At 39.3% G+C, this 21,267-nt stretch overlaps 1 protein-coding gene across 1 annotated transcript; it reads right to left on the minus strand.

The window, feature by feature from the left end:
• Positions 1–6,050: 6,050 nt before the first annotated feature.
• On the minus strand, positions 6,051–7,394 carry LOC128744358 (estradiol 17-beta-dehydrogenase 11-like). The gene is made up of 5 exons (XM_053841307.1): positions 7,032–7,394; positions 6,701–6,877; positions 6,385–6,641; positions 6,191–6,319; positions 6,051–6,123 (listed from the first exon to the last, which is right to left on the minus strand). The coding sequence occupies exons 1-5, from the start codon at positions 7,392–7,394 to the stop codon at positions 6,051–6,053; spliced, it is 999 nt and encodes a 332-aa protein (XP_053697282.1).
• Between the last annotated feature and the right edge of the window lie 13,873 nt (positions 7,395–21,267).

Below are 21,267 nucleotides of genomic sequence, written 5' to 3' on the forward strand. Positions count from 1 at the left end.
CAAAGATACTTGAAGAAGATCTGATTTACAGAAATTAGAGATACATTATACATTGATGAAAAAAAATTAGTGTACATTTGGAAACGGTCCGTAATCGGCTGTTCGACGAAGCTTCTGTTTGATGTCCGAACAGGAGTGTTGTACGGCCCACAGTGGTCGGAAATTTAAAATTCTTGGCCAAAACCTCAAGATGATGAGATTCCATGTTTTTCGGGCTGCTGATTTCAAAAATGGTATTGAAAATGTGAAATTCAAAATGGCGGCCTTTTTTGTTAAATTTTAAAGTTTTTGCTGTAAATTTTATCTAAAGGTGACTTTCAGGTCGTTGAGCTCAAAAATAAAACTCAAAATGTAAAATGGTTGACCAATATGGAGGACCACTTTTGTATTTTTTAGTCCTTTTTAGTTTATATCTGGCTCAGCACGTTTTTGGTCCCTTTTTCAAGAAACAAAATTGAATTAAATAACAAATCAAATTTAAAATCGCCTTATTTACCCTATTTAATTCGCAAAATTCTATATTCTATTAGGTTATGCAACATTACTTTAAAAAATAATATTAATCGAAGTGATCATCGCTGCTACTTTCATCACCGTCGCCGATTTTATCGCTGTCAGTGTCATTCAATGTTGTGTAGCGCAACAACGCGATTGCAAGCAATCATTCTTCGAAAAATATGTTTCATTATCTTCTCACTCGTATATTTCCTTGATGCTTTATATCCATGTTGCGCGATTCCCATGCTCCAGAATTTGTGCGGACACTTTCCAATGTTCAATAATACGTCTTGCAGTATTTTCGTCATTAGAATTGCCCTATCCTGGTTTCGAGCGATCAATAAGCAAGTTTGAATGCTTATGCATGTTTGTATCTATAATTTTCATGTTTCAACCGTTTTCTTTTCAACATTCTGAGCGTTCACTTAATTCGGCAAATATTAATGTGGCCCGTCTGCCTTAATTTCTCCTTTTGGAGACCCTGCTGCCAGTTACCCTCATCCATTCGTTAATTTGCAGAAGCTATAAAATGAATTGTAAGAGTTATTATTAATAATCTGTCACATTAAGAAGGATCAGGTGCTGTTAGAGTCAGTAGGATCGTTGAACTAGCCCCGTAATTGTCCGGTACTCGCGAAGTCTGTCGATAAAGAAGGGTAGTGTCTAAAGATGGTTATCCCCTAGGCTTTGCTCTGCACCATCAACGATTTATTTGTAAAGAACAGGAAAATAGCAAAAAATAAGTTAAAAGCTAGCACAGGTTGTTTCGAGCTCACACGTCCGATTTCGCCTACAAGTGCGCGTCAACACTAAATCTCCATTTTCTCGTGGAGTTGCAAATAGTTGCAAAAAAGCTACACACCTTTCGAACCGTCACAATCTGACGCTCACAAAAACATATAACATTCGACGGCACCTCGCGGCACAAAAAGTAAATACCAATTTTATTGCGCGCGCTAATTGAAAAAACTAGCATTTGCGAAGGAAACTTTAAGCGTTGTAAAAGTATATATATATATATAACGAAGAAACTGAATTCCCATATAACGCTAATGAACTACATTCCTTCAGAAACGTTATCCATTTTGGTTGATTGTTAGTTGATAATGCGATAACATGCGTTATTGCCGAGAGCCACAAAACGTATGCAAGCCGCACTAGCGAAGAGTCTCTCAAACACTGACGTTTGACAGTACACCAAACCACTAATCTACATTATCGATAGTTGATATTACAGGATATGTTAAAATGACTTATTCTACGTGTAATTATGTCAGAATATGTCATGAATGATAACTTTCGATTTTGGAGGTTTTGGCCAGGTTTTTAAGGTTTCCAACCACTGTGCGGCCGTCATGTCAACTTTGCGAATGCGTCTCTTGATTCTACTAATCAACTGTTTGCAATACGTGGCTCTCCAGTTATTTTAATACCTTAAGGAACTCAAAGTCCCGAAGAAATCTTTTCGAAGAAATGTTTTCGTAGGAACGGGATCAAAATTTTTTTCAAACATTCGTCTGGTGCAGCTTAGTTGATAGCCAAACCAGAAGGCTTGTTGTTGAAGAAACGAGAAAAAGAACGATGTCCTTCTGCGTCCGTAATGTTGGCTGGTCTTCCACTACCTTGCTTGCAAATAGTTGTTGAGCATCTTAGGATATGGTAAACGGTCTAAGCCGCAACATATTCGCTTTTTAAATGTTGTACCGTATACTTTTTGTGAGATTTCTGTGGAAGTTCGTACAAAGTGTACAAGGCGCTCCCGAAAAGCTTTTGTTTCGACGTCAAACAAGACAAGCATAAACAAAACAAAAAATATTGACAAAAAGAGAAGAGAGAGAGAGAGAGCGAGAGAGAGAGAGAGAGAGAGAGAGAGAGAGCTAACACATACATACTCTCATTTCGCTCTGAGCTCGTTTGTTGTTTGTTTGTTCGGGTCTCAAAAAAAATCCAAAATTTTAGTTGTCATCCGTTATAATTGTAACTGGAACCTTAGTGTGTCTCTACTGTCTGTACCGGGAAAGCTCGTAAACTACCCGTGGCCCATTATGACACGTAGCCGGTGATGCTTGCCGCTCATGCCGCTTCTTCTGGGTGATTACTTGCTGCTCAGAAACTGCCAGCTTCCACTGCCGCTTCTGTATAAAAATGACTGTTTTGGCGAGTTGCTCAGACTTCCCGGTTTAAGGCGCGAAACGATGAGGCCATTTTGCTCTTGATCTTCCTCCTAAGCTTCGGCTACACTTTACGGTCACACTTCACCGTTGGGCAGCCGGAATCAGACTTCCGTGGAACATTCTCGTCTTTCTCTAGAAGGAAAGGGATGTTGCAAATGTCAGATTGGCTATATTCGGCGAACACGAAGTGGCTTACGATATCCAACTTCTTTGATCCGGGGTTGATCATCGAGCGTAGTTGCTTAATATTTTTCGCCATTGCATTTGCAAATCAACTGATGCCGCTATCATTTTTTCTTTACATAACAGGATTCATCACCAGGTGGCAGGGTAACCGTAGGGAAAATCACTAAAATTAGCTCATTTGCATGCATACGTTAACGACAAGGTCGTCAGAGTCCATTTATCACTCTTCCCTTCCCTTTTTCAGTTACCAACATGCTCCCATAGACTCGGGAAACCATCACAAAAATATAAAATTAGTTCAGCTAACCTGCTAGCCGTAATAAGATCTTGCAACTCGAAGCACTAAATATTGCATTTTATAAGTGCTATTACTTTTTCGGTCATTAATTACACTAAATACTGTGATTAGTGACCAATTAATATTCATCACTATATTTTCACTTTTTCAGCTGAAACGTCGTCAAATCACTCGCGAAACTTGTAATTTACCACCCGAACAGTTATTTAGAGAGATATTATAATCATTTCGCCCAAATTGTTCACTTAAATTGATAGGAAAAACTTCACTTCGTTTCGATTGTAATTCCGAAACCGTCGTTGTTGTACGTTGCCAAGGAACGGAGTTTATATGGAGTGATGCCAACGTAAACATTTGAGCATGAAATTGACCAATTATTTTCGCTATTAAATTAAATGTCGTAGAGTGTCGATAATATACTTATAAAATTCACTGATAATAAAATTCACCGTAAATAACATTTTATGTGACAGAATTACAGTCGGATCTAATTCAACAGCAAAAATAGATAGACAAGTTTTGGAACAATTCAGGATGCTCCGAGAAAGTTGATGGAAAGTTCCATTTAATTCTACTATAACAAAAACACAAGAGAATTAAATGGAATCCTACTCTTTCTCGTTGATTGCTAATTGGCTTAAAAATTCCTTATTGATATGTACCACCAACGTGAGTCGGTGACGCAGTCGTGCACGTCTGCAGTTCCCGGTCGGTCGTATTCATCGGCTGCTGAGGAAAGGAAAGTATGCTGAGCGTGTGTTGGAGCTGGAGCACTCCTTTCGCTGCCGTGAAGGAATATCTGGCTGCTGAAGTTCTGGAATTGGCAGGACATATGCTGCTCGCGACAACGAAACGATCAGAATTATTGTCACTTGCAGCTGGCCACCCGCAACGATGCAGGGTTGAACAAATTGCTGTCCGATGTCACCGCTGCTCAGAGAAGTGTCTTTCCGAACATCCAAACTGATTTGTTGCTGCCCAAGAAGACGGAAAAGAAGGCTTAAATTTCCATCATATCACGTCGACAAAATGTTCTTTTAAGGACGAAACATAATGTTCATGAAGATTTGAGGAATTTTCGATCACTGAAAATCAGTGAATTTCTATTTAATTCGATTGATTCTAATTGTTCGCTTCTTATCAAATAATTTTAACCGATCACCTCTCGCGCTTCTGTTTGCTTGTTGCTGCTGTTGAGTTGGCCGTCTCGGAAGGTACCAAAGCAGCCAACAAATATGCCAGCTCCAAGTAAATGTGTTCGGTCAAGCGTCAAAATTCATAAAACTATGGGTTTAATAAAATGAAATAGTTTTAGTAACATCTTTTGCATCTTCATATAAGAATTTGTTCGTTCTTCAAAGAACGGTGTTCGGTAATTGATCAAACCTAGGTAACTTGGAACCTAGGGCTTTTCACTCGGTTTTCATTAGCAACACAAATTTAACCATCACCAATGCTACAGTAATAATACGTAGCGAAATTTTTCAGCAAAAGGCGAACGGCTCACTGGTAACTTTGCTCTTTTGTTCAGACTGAAATTGAAATGCTGCAGGTTGTTCAACGTAGATGATGGAATGATGAACCATGAAAAAAAGGCGGAACCGATTCTTGTCGCTTTCTCTGGTATATGGTCTATGGCTCTGGTCTCCGGCAAACAGCATTATTCAAACGCTAGCTGAGCTACTGCCAACATCTCATTGGCATGTCTGGACGCGATAAAGGAGGAAGCATCAGAGGGCAAACGAAAGTCACACTCGAGTCGTACATGTCTGCAGTTCCCGGTCGGTTGTGTTCATAGGCTGGAAATGTGCTGTTTGATACAACAAAATGAACAGAATTATCCCACGTCACTTGCAGCTGGCCACCTGGACTTCCGGTTAGTCCGCTTTCCGGTTAGTCCGTTGCAATAAGCCTGGTTAGCGGCTATCGGTACTCCAATTTACCGAAAAGAGAATTACGTTAAGTGCGTAAGTGCAAGTTTATTGCAAGTTGGAGTTATGATCATCAAACAATCGGTCCTTTTAAGGGCCACACAGCGATTGAAGAGTTTATTATATTTTATTGCCTAGCTAATACCATAATAACACAGGCGACAAAGGGAAAAGTTGAATTTTTCGCCGATGCCGACGACCAACAAATGGCGGGAATAAGTTTTCTGGTCACGGGTGGCATTTCCTGTCACTTCCAAAACGTCTGCAGCTTGTAAATGATTTATTATCAGTGTTCTTCATTTGTAAGCCGCAGAAAAGTCTTGCGCAAAATTTTCAGCTTTTTGAAAACCCGCGCGTACCGTCTGCCGATTACCAGAGGCAAAGCACTATTCAATGTAGAAACAGATCATGAAAATTCATTTACTGTTTGGTTTAGAATGACTTCGATTCGTTTCAATAAAATAGATGCAATCAATTCATGGATATAACTCCAATATCGGTTGAGGATTGCATACAATGTTACTACTTTGATAAACGTTACGTATGTTGCTTGTATACATGAAGAATTGTATTATTACATACATGGATACATTCTACTATCGCAACAAAGAGACTTACGTAGTCCTTCGTCACCTACGCCACCTTAATTTCAGTGCAGCTGCAGATGAACGTGCGCTTGATGAAGAATTAATTGATTTTTGTAGCTTTTATTACAGGAATATATGGTTCTTGGCGATTATTGAAGGACTCAAAATACCTAATATTTTAATTTCAAGATTTGATTTTTTGTAGAGCCCATTTACGCAAAGGATCAGACTGTATAACACTATATAACAACAATAACAACTAATAACGCAAAACTACGTACAAAAAGTTTATTAATTGTTATCAATATATGAACCAAATAAAACTCCCATTATCGTTCGATTTATTTGCAAATATCTTATAACTGGATTGTCCCTTCTAATCCAGTACAATGGGTCTACCCTTCAGAACGGTTCGATCCATCAATCGCCGAATTTTGATAGGTATATGTCTGAAAATATTCGAACAATAAAACCAAATCAATCAACGTTCATCTTGTGCTAAAAAATTTTTCTCACTCATAAAAGCTGAGCTGCCAGGCTTTGATAGCATCCGGAACCACCACCTTCCTTTTGTTTGTTTTAATCGCATTCACCACCGCCTTTGCGGTTTGTACCGGCGAGAAAATTGGCATCGATGCCACGCCCCTAGAATCAGTCGCAAACATTAGAACTTTCAGTTCTCCGAACTTACCAACCAACAGCTGACTAACGGCATTCGTTTCATTCTATCCATCGGTTGCTTTCGGGTGTTGATAATAAACGGAAATACCGTAGTCGTTTTCACCGCCTCTGCTTGACCTTTCAGGTAGATTTCTTCGTCCAGTGCTTCCATGTAGCCACGAACTGCATACTTGGAGGTTACGTATGTCCTCATCCACCCAACCGGAGTGTAAGAAGAAGCGGAAGCAATCGCCACTATGTGACCCCTTCGTCGTCGCATCATAGCGGGCAGAAACTGATCCACGGTCTGTTAAATAAGTCACAACGCTTTTGAAATTTTCCTTCGCAAATAATGCTGAATCATACCCAAAATCCAGCTAAAACGTTAACATCCATCATTCGTTTAATTCCCGACGGATGGTTTTCCTCCGCCGAAAGGAACGGTAGCAATCCGGCATTGTTAACCAGGATGTCGATCGGGCCAATATCCCGTTCCACTTCCCGATAAAGTTGACGAACTTGCTCGTAATCGGCGACGTCGCACTGTCAAGCATACGAATGGAATGTGATGTAAGAAAATGGACCTCGTCTTCTCAGACTTAGTTCGACCTTTGGTCGCGATTACTTCACCAGCAATCAATCACTTGCTACAGTAAATATTGCGCGGCAAACAGGTGATAGCGATTCGAGTTCTTACCTTGTAGGCTACCGTCGAAACATTAAATTGCCTCAGCTCGATGGCGGTCTTCTCCGCGTTGGTGTGATCTACGTCCACGATGACCACATTGCAGCCCTCCTTGGCCAGTTCGGTCGCAATGGCTTTACCGATTCCGTTGGCTCCACCCGTCACCAGTGCCGACTGACCGCCGATGTTCTTCGGCGGTGTTGGCTTCACTATTTCCACCAATATTTCGATCCACAGCGGAATGCTGGAAACTAAAATCACCACCAAATCCACTAATCCCTGCAAAAGGATGCTCAAGCGTCGCGCCATACTGACCGGTGGCAGTGGATCGGCCGGAGCGTACGGCCGCAATTGGATATCCAACGAATTACTCATGCTGGTTGGCATGGTCGATGGTTACCTGTTGTCGAATCGAAACGGTGCAACTGACTGATAACAGGATTTTGGTAGGGAATTCGACAAGCGCCTCCGGCTCTGGCTCCGTTCGATTAGATCAGGGAATTATCTTATCTGAGACTGTCACCACCACCAGACCGAAACCGTTTTGTGTGCAAAGATTAAAAACACACAAACGAAACGGTGATTGGTTCGTCGCTGAATTCTCGTTATCAGCAACAGTTGCAGAAGGATGGTAAATTATTGTTATTTTTATTATTGCTGGAAGAAAGCTTACTAATTGGGATTAGCTACTACAGAGATAATCGGTTTTAGATAGTTTTGTCTATGAATAAAGCCGGTCTGTTTATATTTATCGTCTAATAATAGAAATTCAGTGATTTGCATAGTTATGTTTTCCAAAATATTATCCGATGTGAATCCGATTCAAAGGCGGAGGCGATGTTTTGATCTTCGTAAATTACGCTGTTTGGGATTATTTTCATATTTATCAGCCCATATCAAATTTCTTTCTAGCTCACTTGTTTTTCTTCACACCTTCATCTATATTTCTGTGCAATAGTGATGGTAATTTTACTGGAGAAAAATAGATGATCATGACTAATTATGAATCACCAGCTTAAGCGCCAAAGTTTAGTTAGTATGAAAATTTTCAAACATTTAACCGTTCCTAGTTTCAAGCTTGCGAAAACAATCATTCTTTGCGCATATTGGATCATCTGTACCTACTTGAAAAGGCTTCGAATGTGATAAAGTAATGCTACTCATCTAAACGTGGCAAATTGATACGAAAAAATCATACAATACCTATAATAGAATATGAAATTGATAGTTCGGAGCCTAAAACATATATTAGGTAATTATAATGAAACAATTAGACTTCCTTCGCCATTAGGTGGATTAGGTGCAGTTTTGATTTCAAATGTTGGGCAATACCGTTACGTAAAAAAACTGCGGAGTCGCGTGCAGCCCATTGAAGGTGCTGATTGAGCACTTTTCGTTTAGTGCGAAAGGACAAAGTTCACACAAACGTCTGGCAAAATATTTTCCTGTACACTAATCAAATGTTGCCGAATCAGAGTCCAAAGTTTCGTCTTATTTTTATTGATAGGTATGTAAATTACTTCACTGAACTGAACTTGTGAATAAAAAAACAGTTCAGAGCTCATTGAGTGCCTTATGGATGGAATTGGCGCATTTAAAGATAACTGAGGATGGAAATCGGCTGAATAATGCGTACCGTCGGTGCCTTGTGCACGTGTAGGCATAAAATGGACCCTACAGTGGTTCATAGCCTCTAATTCAGCAACTCCTATTCCTACCTCCTCGTGGTACCAGCCGGGATACGAGCAACCTTGGTGGAGATCGGGTAACCAACCCCGGTGGAAGCCAAGGTCGTATGCTGACAGGAAAGGAGGGCTCTTTCGAGCTTCGTTGGCCCTCCTGCGAAACAGGGGTTGGTGTAGCAGGCTTCCCGAGCAGGGTTTTAGAGCAAATTGAAAACAAAATTTGATATCTTGATGCAACGGATTTTGAATACTCGATGTGATTTCATTTTGGTTGACTTAGCGGTTAAAATATCAAAATTGATTGCAAAAATTCCACGCCGCGAAATTAAATTGAATACTGCTTTTGCTATCAAAAATATCATACGGAATACTAACCTTGCTCTTACACAATATTAATAGGAAAGCAGAATTAGTTATCATTTTACTATCATATCATCATCATTTTGCTATCATCTTATAATTTGAACAAACCATTTTACTAGAAAAAAATTTAAGTGAGAATAGATTAATTTAAATATTGAAGGTTTATTTACATCTTATATAGAATCTACCAACACATATTCTTTCAATAAAAATGAAAGCAAAATGATAGCAAAGTCTGATACATCATAAGTGCCATTTTGAGTTGGTAACAAAACATGTTTTCTATTTGATATCAACAGCAGAATATGTAATAATTTTGATATACTTTTGTTGTCAATCCTTGCTCGGGTTTGCAAGCCGTTACCACGAAAAATACTACAGCACGGAACGAAGAACAAATAAATTCTTACTGGAACAATCGGAATAGACCCACGCGACGAAAAAGGACTATGGATTGGAAACTCGGGACGTGGAACTGCCGATCTCTCAACTTCCAAAAGAGCACTCGAGTGCTCTCGTACGTATTGAGGAGGCGCAAGTTCGACGTCGTAGCGCTGCAGGAGGTGTGCTGGAAGAGCTCAACGGTACGTACGTTCAGAGATGGACATACCATCTACCAGAGCTGCGGCAACACACACGAGCTGGGTACAGCTTTCATAGTGATGGGCGAGATGCGGAAACGGGTGATTGGGTGGTGGCCAATCAATCCTCGAATGTGCAGGTTGAGAATCAAGGAGCGGTTCTTCAAAATAAGCATCATCAACGTTCACAGCCCTCACCTCAGATGTAACGATGACGACAAGGATGAATTCTACGCACAGTTGGAGAGTGAATACGACCGCTGCCCAAAACAGAATCACAATCGACCACATTTTGATCGACAGTCGGTACTTTTCAGACATTATCGACATCAGATCCTATCGAAGCGCTAACGTTGACTCGGACCACTACCTAGTGATAGTTAAGATGCGCCAAAGACTCTCCGTTGTGAACAACATTCGGTACCGACGCCAGCCTCGGTTAGATCTCGCGCGGTTGAAGCAGCCAGACCTCGTCGCAAACTACGCGCATTCACTCGAAGCCGCACTGCCGGAAGAGGAGTCTTGGAACAGTCTCTCGAGGACTGTTGGAACACTATCAGAACAGCCATCAGTAGTGTAGCGGAGAGCTCCATCGGGCATGTGGCCCGGAATCAGCGGAACGGTTGGTTTGACGATGAATGTAGGAGGGTGAAGGATGAGGAGAACGCTGCGCGGGCGGCCAAGATGCGCAGTGCCACACGACAGAACGTGGAAAGACACAAACAGAAGAAGATGCAGCGAAACGAAATCTTTCGGGAGAAAAAGCACAACCTGGAAGAGCAGAAATATGCAGAGTTGGAACAGCTGCATTGTTCTCAGGAAACGCGAAAGTTCTACCAGAAACTGAACGGATCCCGCAAATGCTTTGTGCCGCGAACCGAAATGTGTCGGGATAAGACTGGCAGTATTCTGACGGACGATCGTGAGGTGACCGATAGGTGGAAGCAGCACTTCGACGAACACCTGAATGGCGCCCAGGCGGAGAACCATGGCGACGGGGAAAGCGATTTCGACGGTGCAACAAACGGGGAAGAGCCAGCCTTAACGATAGGCGAAGTTAAGGAGGCCATCATGCAGCTAAAGAACAACAAGTCAGCTGGAAAATATGGCATCGGAGTGGAGCTTATTAAAATGGGACCAGAAAAGCTGGCCGTTTGTCTGCATCGACTAATTGTTAGAATTTGAGATACGGAACAGCTACCGGAGCACAGTGGGGAATCGCTGGCCAGCAGCCAAAAAATGAAAGTTCATTTCGACTCTCCGTTGTATTTTTCCTGTGATTCTAAACTATTGAAGTGTTCAAATCCAAAATTTTAGATCAACATGACAAAATTTTAATTTTCTATGAATCTTGAAAGTATGCTATCTCAGCATGTTTTAGCGTTTTTTTTGAAAAATAACCCAATATTTCAAAACATGATAGAGGTCTAATGGTAGCTCGGATTTCAACGGTGTCTAAGGAAAAGTTCTTCAAAAATTAGTGCTGATTAAAGCCCATTAATTGAGTATGCAGCAATTTTATCATAGTGTGCCACAATCAATGTTGTAAATTTTCATCAAGATGACTGCTCATCCCCTGTTCATCAGCGATTTAAATCTTATCAACTGGCAACTCTTTCGTATCCTGATTGCTCGCGATGAATCGCCGACGCAAAAACTGGTGAGCAAAATATGAATTGATTACGCTCGAAAATACTCGCTCGGTATCTCTGTCTCACACTCATCGCTAATCATCGTTAATCGCTGTCATCCAACCGAGAATGTATTTTGCGATGAAACGTAAACAAACATATTTTTTGGCAAATTACAAAAGAAATATTGCTCGTTCAAATATAAAACGTTATTCGTATCACATATAATAATTATGAACTTGTCAAACGACAACTTATACTTGCAACGCCATACACAACCAGTAACTTCAAGCGGCACACGGACGGACAAACCAAATGGTTTCAAGATTTAGTTTCAATGAAATGCAAACCTGGTGCAATATTATTATTATTAATTGGTGCCTCGTAGGTTCGAAGCTATGAAAAATAATACATCTACTTCTTGTGTGACTAACGATGAAGGCTGATAATAAAAATATCGTCGGCTACTGTTCAAAATTTGATCCTGGTGCTTGTCATTGTCACGAAAAAAAAAAGATTTATGCAGCACTCAACGTGAATGTTGAAAAATTATGAATAGCATGTTAAAATAATTTTATGAGATTAAAAGTCTTCTGGGTGTAGACGAACGATGATGCTTTGAAGTGCATTTATGTATTATGTCGCAAAAATGTACATTCCTAGTATCTCAGGTGCTAATAGTCGAACTGAAAAACCATCATAAAGGTTAGGTACATGTTTTTTGACGGTATAATTCAATGTCCGATAGCGTTTTGCCTGTTTTCCAAAATTGATAAATCATAGCTACTCATCGCGATGAGTCAAAATGCGAGGTAATCGTTTTTAGTTGGCATCACTTGCGATCAAATCATTCAGTAAGTACATGAAGCATTTCCGGGTAAGGCCATCGACCGTCATCATTTGACTTAGATCGTGGAGGCGCCACGTGGGAGCTTGAGAGAGCCAGAGCTATGTTTGACGCTCCTTCCAGGTAACTCTCTCCATTTCATACCCTTTAGGCCTTTAGGCCCTTTAAAAGGGAAGCTGCGAGATTGGGACTTACCATTAATACCGCCAAAACGAAGTACATGGTTGCTGGTAGGGAACGTGGGAGCCCAAGTGGTGTTGGTGCCGAGGTGGAGTTAGATGGGGACACGGTGCTCCAAATAGCGTTATTATCAAAAAAAATTCTCCATGAAATCTGAGTACACCAGCCGATTTGTAGCACTTACCACTATATTTGGGTGAAATTTAAAAAAAAATCGTAGGCACGGTTTTGGAGATATGTCCTATTAAAATGAAAAAAGCATAAATCATAAGAAAATTGACGCAATAGCTATACAAATACGCTTGTTTAGTGCGCACAAGAGTACCAAATATCGGTAGATTTATTTTACTATTTTTGAGATATGCTGCATGCAATATAACGGAAATATAAATGACTTAATGAGTTTTGATTAATAATAACAAATTATTATGTAAAGTCGCTTACCACTCACTAAAGAAGGCTACAAGCCGTTTTGGCTAGGACTTGTAGCCTTCTTTAGTGAGTGGCAAGCTTTAGACATAAAATATTGTAGTGTTAAAAGGAGTTTTCCAATTTTTTCTCGTATATTAATGAATTTTGCATATTTGTGAATATGTATAGAGTAAAGAGGGGCAAAAGTGTGATACAATGGTTTATCAGTGCAGATTGCGTGTAATTTGACAACATTAGTATGAATAGTCGAATACTGAGATAGCTTGAATTTATCGTAAACATTTGTTGTTTATGAAGAATAATTGCTGAACTAAGTGTAAATGTTACTTTGGAGCGATTTTGATGTAATATTTCGTTATATGGCAAATACGGCTCCTGTTGATATGGACGCTATTGCTAGTTGAAACATTGCAGCAGCGTTTCGCATCACTCAAACACTTTTTTTTAAAAATGAGGTGAGAGAAATTCACAAAATATATTTCTAATTTCATAATTTGATCAAACCCCTTAAAACGTCTTGTAGGGCCAAAATGCGATTCATGGGCGGAGCAAAAGTGCGATTCATGGACAAGTTTTTTTTGTTAGATTATAGTCACTTTAACCAGCTTGGGTCATTCGTGACTTCTGCGGGGTTGGGATTTGAACCCAGGTACTCGGCGCGAGAGGCGTGAGAGGCGTGAGAGCTAACCACTACACCGGGACTGAACCCTCATGGACAATTAAATAATGCGTTGGTAATTATGAATTGGATTCAAACGAACTTTTGCCACGCTAGTGGGCATTTTTATTTTTCGTAAAACTTTCCTACGATTTTCTTCGTGATTATCCATTAGAGTAAGGTGGGGCATAAGTGCGACATTTGAAGTTGTCTTCAATTTTCATGAAATGAAGCACAACTATATTAAACTATACTATATAAACTATATTTAATATTGATGTAACAAATCAACATCTTCACATTCAGCTATAAATCATCTGGAGCAATAGTATTAAAATTCATCATTTTTCTGATCAGGTGCCGAATCGTATTTTTTGCCAAATTAGCACGGAAAACGTGCGTTGACCGCGAGGCAAAAGTTCGAAGTTTGAATTTATGAAATTAGTGCACTTGCTAATACACTAATTGAATTGTACTTTTGTCCCATTTGGTGCTTGGCGGGATTTGATTAATCTATACCTATAAAGAAGGATTTCTGTCTGTCTGTCTGTCTGTCTGTCTGTCTGTCTGTCCGTATGTTCCTTATAGAATCGAAAACTACTGAACCAATCGGCATGAAAATATGCATGTAGAGGGTTTTTGGGGCCAGGAAAGGTTTTAGTGATGGTTAGAAACCCCTCCCCCCACTAAGAGGGGGGGCTCCCATACAAATGAAACACAATAACTGCATAACTCGACAACTAATCAAGCAAATAGAACAAAATTTGGCATGTGGGTGTTTTCGGTGACAAGAATTTATTCTATGGTAAATTGAGACCCCTCCCCTCTTTAGAAGGGGAATTACAACTCCTCTCCTCTTTAAAAGGGGGGGCTTCTATACAAATTTCCTCATAACTCGAGAACTAATCAAGCAAGTGGAACCAAATTTGGCATGTGGTTGTTTTTGGAGACAAAAAATTTTTCTATGATGAATTGGGACCCTCCCCGTTTTAGGAGGGGGGGATCCTATACACATGAAATACAAATTTTTTCATAACTGAAGAACTAATCAAGCAAATGGAACAAAATTTGGCATGTGAAAGTTTTCGAGGGCAAGAATATTTTCTATAGTAAATTAGGATCCCTCCCCACTTTAGGAGGGGGGGCTCCTGTACCAAAGAAACACAATTTTCCTCATAACTCGAGAAGTAATTATACAAATGAAACCAAATTTGGCATGTGGTTGTTTTTGGAGACAAAAATTTTTTCTATGATGAATTGGGACCCCTCCCCGTTTTAGGAGGGGGGGATCCTATACACATGAAATACAAATTTCCTCATAACTGAAGAACTAATCAAGCAAATTGAACAAAATTTGGCATGTGAAAGTTTTCGAGGGCAAGAATATTTTCTATGGTGAATAAGGATCCCTTCCCACTTTAAGAGGGGGGCTCCTATACAAACGAAATACAAATTTCCTCATAACTCGAGAACTAATCAAGCAAATGGAACAAAATTTGGCACGTGGGTGTTTTTGGAGACAAAATTTTTTTCTATGATGAATTGGGACCCCTCCCCACTTTAGGAAGGGGGGCTCCTAAACAAATGAAATGCAAATTTCCTCATAACTCGAGAATTATTCAAGCAAATGGAACCAAATTTGGCATGTGAAAGTTTTCTAGGGCATGAATATTTTCTATGGTGAATTAGAACCCCTCCCCACTTTAAGAGGGGGGGCTCCTATACAAACGAAATACAAATTTCCTCATAACTCGAGAACTAATCAAGTAAATGGAACCAAATTTGACACGTGGGTGTTTTTGGAGACAAAATTTTTTTCTATGATGATCTGGGACCCCTCCTCACTTTAGGATCTGTAAGCAATGTCTCTTATATGATTCCACGGGAATATAAGACACTCCGCTCCTATACAAACGAAATACAAATCGCCTCATAACTCGAGATCTAATCAAGCAAATGGAACCAAATTTGACACGTGGGTGTTTTTGGAGACAAAATTTTTTTCTATGATGAATTGGGACCCCTACCCACTTTAGGAGGGGGGGCTCCCATACAAATGAAATTCAAATTTCCTCATAACTCGAGAACTAATCAAGCAAATGGAACCAAATTTGACATGTAAGTGGTTTTTGACGCAAGATTTTTTTCTATGGTGAATTGAGACCCCTCTCTTCTTTAGAAAGCGAGTTACGACCCATCTCCCCTTGAGGAGGGTGGGCTTTCATACAAATGAAATACAAATTTTATCTTATCTCGAGAACTAATCAAGCAAATGGAACCAAATTTGGCATGTGGGAGTTTTAGATGGCAGAAACTTTTTCTATGGTGAATTACGACCCCTCCCCCTTTTAAGAGGGGCTGTTCCCATACAAATGCAATTCAAATTTCCTTATAACTTGAGAATTAATCAAGCAAATGGAACCAAATTTGGCATGTGGGAGATTTTGGAGTCTTGAATTTATTTTACGACAGTTAGAGACCTCTCACCCCTGTGGTAGGGGGATATGGACTCTCATACAAATAAAACAGAAATTTTTGCGAAACTCAAAAACTAATCGAACTCGAGAAATTCGAGACTCTTCCATAAAACATTAGTCAATACAAGACCACAAAAACTATCTATAGTAACACTAGATCATTCAGGACGAGACGGTCGCGAGTGTTGCCGGTGACCTGCCGTCGGAAGCGCCGCCCACTGGGGGGCTTGCAAAACTCGAGATTGTGACAAAGATCATCCGAGATTTATGATTTATGTACAACACAGGTTAATTTGTGGCAATACGAAGTTTGTCGGGTCAGCTAGTAGAATATATTTTGTAAATTTTTCTCACCGCATTTTCAAGAGAGATGCTTGAGTAATGTGAAATGCTGCTTCAACTATGTTTATATTGCGTTCCCCGTATTACGAAATAAAACATCAAAACCGCACTAATTGAACATTTCCATTTAACTCTGCAATTATGATTCGTAAATAGTAAATGTATACGATGGACTTTATGCTGTCAAAGTATGTCAAGTCCATGTCAATGTTGTCAAATTATGCGGAATCGGCACTGATAAATCCTTGAATCGGACTTTTGCCCACCTTACTTTATTTCAAAAAAATAAATCCTACATTAACTTTTGTTGTAGTGCAGAACAAGGCCTACTATGTTCTTTTTATGATAATGACAGTAGTATGATTATTTCAAATCATTTTGTGATAAAATAAGCACAATTGTATTTGTATTTTGTCTTTTTCTACGAGATTTATGCCTTTTTGACATTAAATGGCCGTTTCTCCAAAACTGTGCCTACGATTTTTTTAAAATTTTGACTGAAGATGGTGGAAAGTAATACAAATCGACTGGTATACTCAGACTTTATGGAGAATTTTTTTTGATAAAAACGCTATTTGGAGCACCGTGGGGGAACGATATGAAGTAGTGGAGGAATTTATATACCTTGGTACAGTCGTGACATGTGACAACGATGTAAGCCGCGAAGTGAAACGACGAGTTGCAGCCGCGAATCGGGCTTACTACGGATTACGTAGCCAGCTGAAGTCCCGTAGTTTGCAAATTCGCACAAAACTGGCGCCATACAGAACACTAATCCTCCCGGTGGCCCTTTACGGACACGAATCATGGACGCTAAAGGAAGCTGATCGGCGAGGGGGGTTGCTTGGGGTTTTTGAGCGTAAAATTCTGCGATCTATACTTGGCGGCAAAATGGAAAATGGAGTATGGCGCAGACGCATGAATCACGAGCTGTACCAAGTATACAAATATGCTGATATAGTGAAGGTAGTGCAATGTGGAAGGCTGCGGTGGGCTGGACACGTGGCCAGAATGCCCGATGAAAGAGTAGCCAAAACTATTTTCAGCAGAGAACCAGGAAGAGGCCGTAGACTCCGAGGCAGACCCCGCACCCGGTGGGTGTGTGCTATCGAAGACGATGCACGTTCAGCTGGTGTTCGTGGGGATTGGAGAACGGCAGCCCAGGACCGACGGTACTGGAGGACCATAATTCGTTCGGCGCAGGATCGGTAACGGACCGTTGCCACTAAAGTAAAGTAAGTAAGCGCAGAGTACAGATGTTACGCTTGTAAGGCTACTATATCAGAATTCAACAATATAGACAAAATGCAAACATTCAAAGTAAACGTAGGATATCTTAATTATGGGATATCTCCTTTACATGGTTGGATAAGCTGCTTCGAATGTATCGAATTGCATATTGATTAGATTATAGAGGTTGGAGGAAATCTGGAGGATACAGCCATAGTAATGACAGAAATACAGCTCTTATGCCAATCCTGGTATTAGTTCTGAAATCACGGGTATAGATATGAAATTAATCAAAAGGTTGAGAAATTTTGTTATAGCAAGTTCTTGAGCACATTATTTCAGAAAAATTCGTAACTTATTGTTTGTATACCAAAATCCTTTATGTCAGGGTATAGTCCTCATACCATGCTGCATCAATATCCGGACACTTAAGCAGGTCATATGTTTAATATGCTCCGTAAATAATAATTTCGCAACATTCTAGTAATTGCTTTGTACTATAATAAAATACAAAGCTTAAATTTGCAATAACACGTCAATTTTACAATGAAAACTCAATAAAATACTTTAAAATAAGAGAAATAAACAGGCTTGTCTTGTTCATAAATCCGGACACCTCACATCTTAGTGAATCAATATCCGGACTTTCTCGTATTTTGTCTAAGAAATGTATGCCTATAAGTAAACAACTTATCACTTGTAAAATGGAGTATTAAATAATCATCTCTCTATACATTTTTTTGATTTTAATACCACTTTGGTATCATTAACGGTACGATTTTAGTCAAGTGCCACACTGACCCATTTACCTAACCAGAGAATGAAAGTGATTAAGTACTTCTACATTAAATGCCTTAAAGTATTTTGGATTTCCAAATATTTTCACGGTTCCAGGGATCGAGACTCCTTCTCTTACCACACCTTTTGCCTGGTTCAACGTGTCCTTTCGCATTTTTAAAGAAAAACATTAGATAGTTACTATCACTAGTCAAACATGTCCGGATTAAAAACATGGTTTTAAATCCGGACAGCGTAATTATTTATTAAAATACACTTTATTTCAACACATTAATGAATGACACCGTCTCAATTAACCAAAACTAACCTTCTTCGTTGATACTAAACCTACAAAGTTGGTTTCTTTGTAAAAATAAGTTCCCAAAACCTTAAATCGCGAAAGCACTACTTTTTAGTAATCTGAAAAACTCGCAGAAAAAAGACACTGTTTGACACCAACGTTACGTTTGGATTTATTTAAGTTATTTCGCGCAGCCTACTTAACCACCAATTATGTTTAAACGATCTTAGATATGTTTGCAAAGTAATCCTCATAGCTACACCTCATAAATTGTACATATTATTACTTAATAAGGATAAATTAGTGAAGGTGTCCGGATATTGGTACCGTCCGGATTTTGATGCAGCATGGTATAATACGTCCACTGCAATGCAAAGAATTTGGATTCGCGGTCATAAATGAATCTAGACAACTATATTGCTGATAGGACGAATGACAGAAGAAGCACAAAAATAAGTTTTTTTTTGTTTAACCCTAGAGCGGTCGCGTTAAAAAAAGTTACATAAGCGGTCGCGTCGAGTACTGAGTACACGGCGAATAATACTGCCTATATCTCAGGACTGGCATGAGATAGAAGGTTGCGGTTTTCGACAAAATTGTTTATCTATTTAAGACGCATCTGGAAACGAACAATAAAGTTTGAGAACTGATTCGCTAGATGGGACAAATGCGACCAAAATAAATGATTCTAGAATATCTAATATCTCGGGACTGAGAAGAGATAGAAGGTTGCTGTCTTTGGAAAAGTTGTTTATCTGAACGAGATCAATCTGATTGCGGACAACAAAATTCGGAACTGATACGATAGATGTCGCTTATAACGAGCATATTGATTTTTTTTTTTGGAATATCTCAGAGTCGTGACGGGATAGAATGTTACTGTGTTCTACAAAATTATTTCTTCGAACAAGACGCATTTGGTAATGTATAACAAAGTTCGAAATTGTCTCACTAGGTTGCGCACGTGGTCAAATTATAATCCTATGATGATATCTCATGACCATGATACGATAGAAGGCTGCGGTTTTTGACAAAGTTGTGTGTCTAGACAAGACGAATTTGAAAATGGTCGGTTAAATTCGGAACTGTCCCGTTAGATGTCGCAGTTGGTAAAATCATACTTCTTTTTGCGATATCTTAGCTTATGTCGAATAAACGGTAATATGACTTATCGGGCATGGAAAAGAAAACCAAAATGTTTGCAAATAGCATTCTCTTGGCGATTTTCACAAAACAGAGTTTGTGAATCATCGACAATGTTGACAAACTGAATAGTGCACATATCTCATCAAGAGATACATGATACTTATTCAACTTACCCAAGTAGCACACTTACGATACTTTTATTTATATCAATTTTTATTAATGACTCACAAAAGTTATATAATCATCAGGTGTACTGTTTTATAATGAGTATGTTATTAGGGAAGTTTGCTATGGTATGTTGAGGTAATGCTTTAAACATTAGAATGTTAGAATTATGTTGACACTTACCATAAAACAATAGAAAACGAGCATTTGTTTGTTTTATTTCCTGCTATGATAATGAGAAAGAAAAATTTGTATTAGATTCCTAACAATCCTATAATGTTCTTATTACGGTTACTTATATCATACAGGAAATAACACACACGTAATACAAGGAAAGAGTAAAGTATTCGAGCCCAATTTCTGTTTCTCCGTTCTGCAAAAGAGTCATCACTCCTAATTTCAGACAACATTTTGTATCTGCGTTGAACAAAACTGGCAAGACGTTTCCCGAAAAAGTCCTCCCCATCGGTCAAATTGATCGCCAGATTTTGGCCAGACATTTATTCGTGTTTGCCAGATTTTCGAATAAACCTATTAGCGACCCTGGGAAGAATGGGTCTCAAACACTCTCTAAAAATTGTTTGAACAATGTGATAGAAACGCAGCACAGGTTTCCAAGAATCTTTTTCTGGTGATCTTTCTGGCTAGACGATATAGACAACGAAATTGCTTCGCTAAAAGCATTTTGATCAGTCTGTGCTCTTCATCTTGTCTTTTGATAAAAGTTGAAGCAATACGTATCAATTGCTTCTGTCAGGAAACCATAGAAAAATCTGTTGATTGGCTGGAATTGACAACGCAATCAGTGATGAAAAGGACAACGATGCGTTATCTAACGTGTTTTGACTACAGAAACCACTTCGTAGGGAACAGCAGTGTTCTATGTCATCATGGTTCCGCAATATTCCGAAGGTAATTTGATATTCTCATCATCGCCACCTACTACTGTCTTAATTCCGAATTTTATTTACCATCATCGGAAGTATCTTGACCTGAAAAACAACTTTGTCGAAAACATCGAGCTTCTATCTCGTCATGGTTCGAAAATATCGCCAAATGAATTAAATTTCATCGTATACTCCATCTAGCGGACTAGTTCCAAACTTCAGTGTTCGTTACCAAATGCGTCTTGGCTTTACAAACAACTTTGTAGTAAATAGCAACCTTCTAGCTCATTACGGTTCAAAAATATTCCTAAATGAATTTAATTTCTTCATCATTAGCGCCATCTAGCGAATCAGTTCCGAACTTTGTTGTATATCACGGGATGTGTCTTAAATAGATAAGCAACTTTGTCGAAAGTCACAACCTTCTATCTCTACACAAACTTGAGCTATTGCTCGCCGTGTACTCAGTACACGACGCGTCCGCTTGTGTAACTTTTTTCATTTCAAAAATGTTACGTTAGTGGTCGCGCTGGTGCACTGAGCATA

This window comes from Sabethes cyaneus, chromosome 3, assembly GCF_943734655.1.
Source record: "Sabethes cyaneus chromosome 3, idSabCyanKW18_F2, whole genome shotgun sequence".
NCBI classification, from domain to species: domain Eukaryota; kingdom Metazoa; phylum Arthropoda; class Insecta; order Diptera; family Culicidae; genus Sabethes; species Sabethes cyaneus.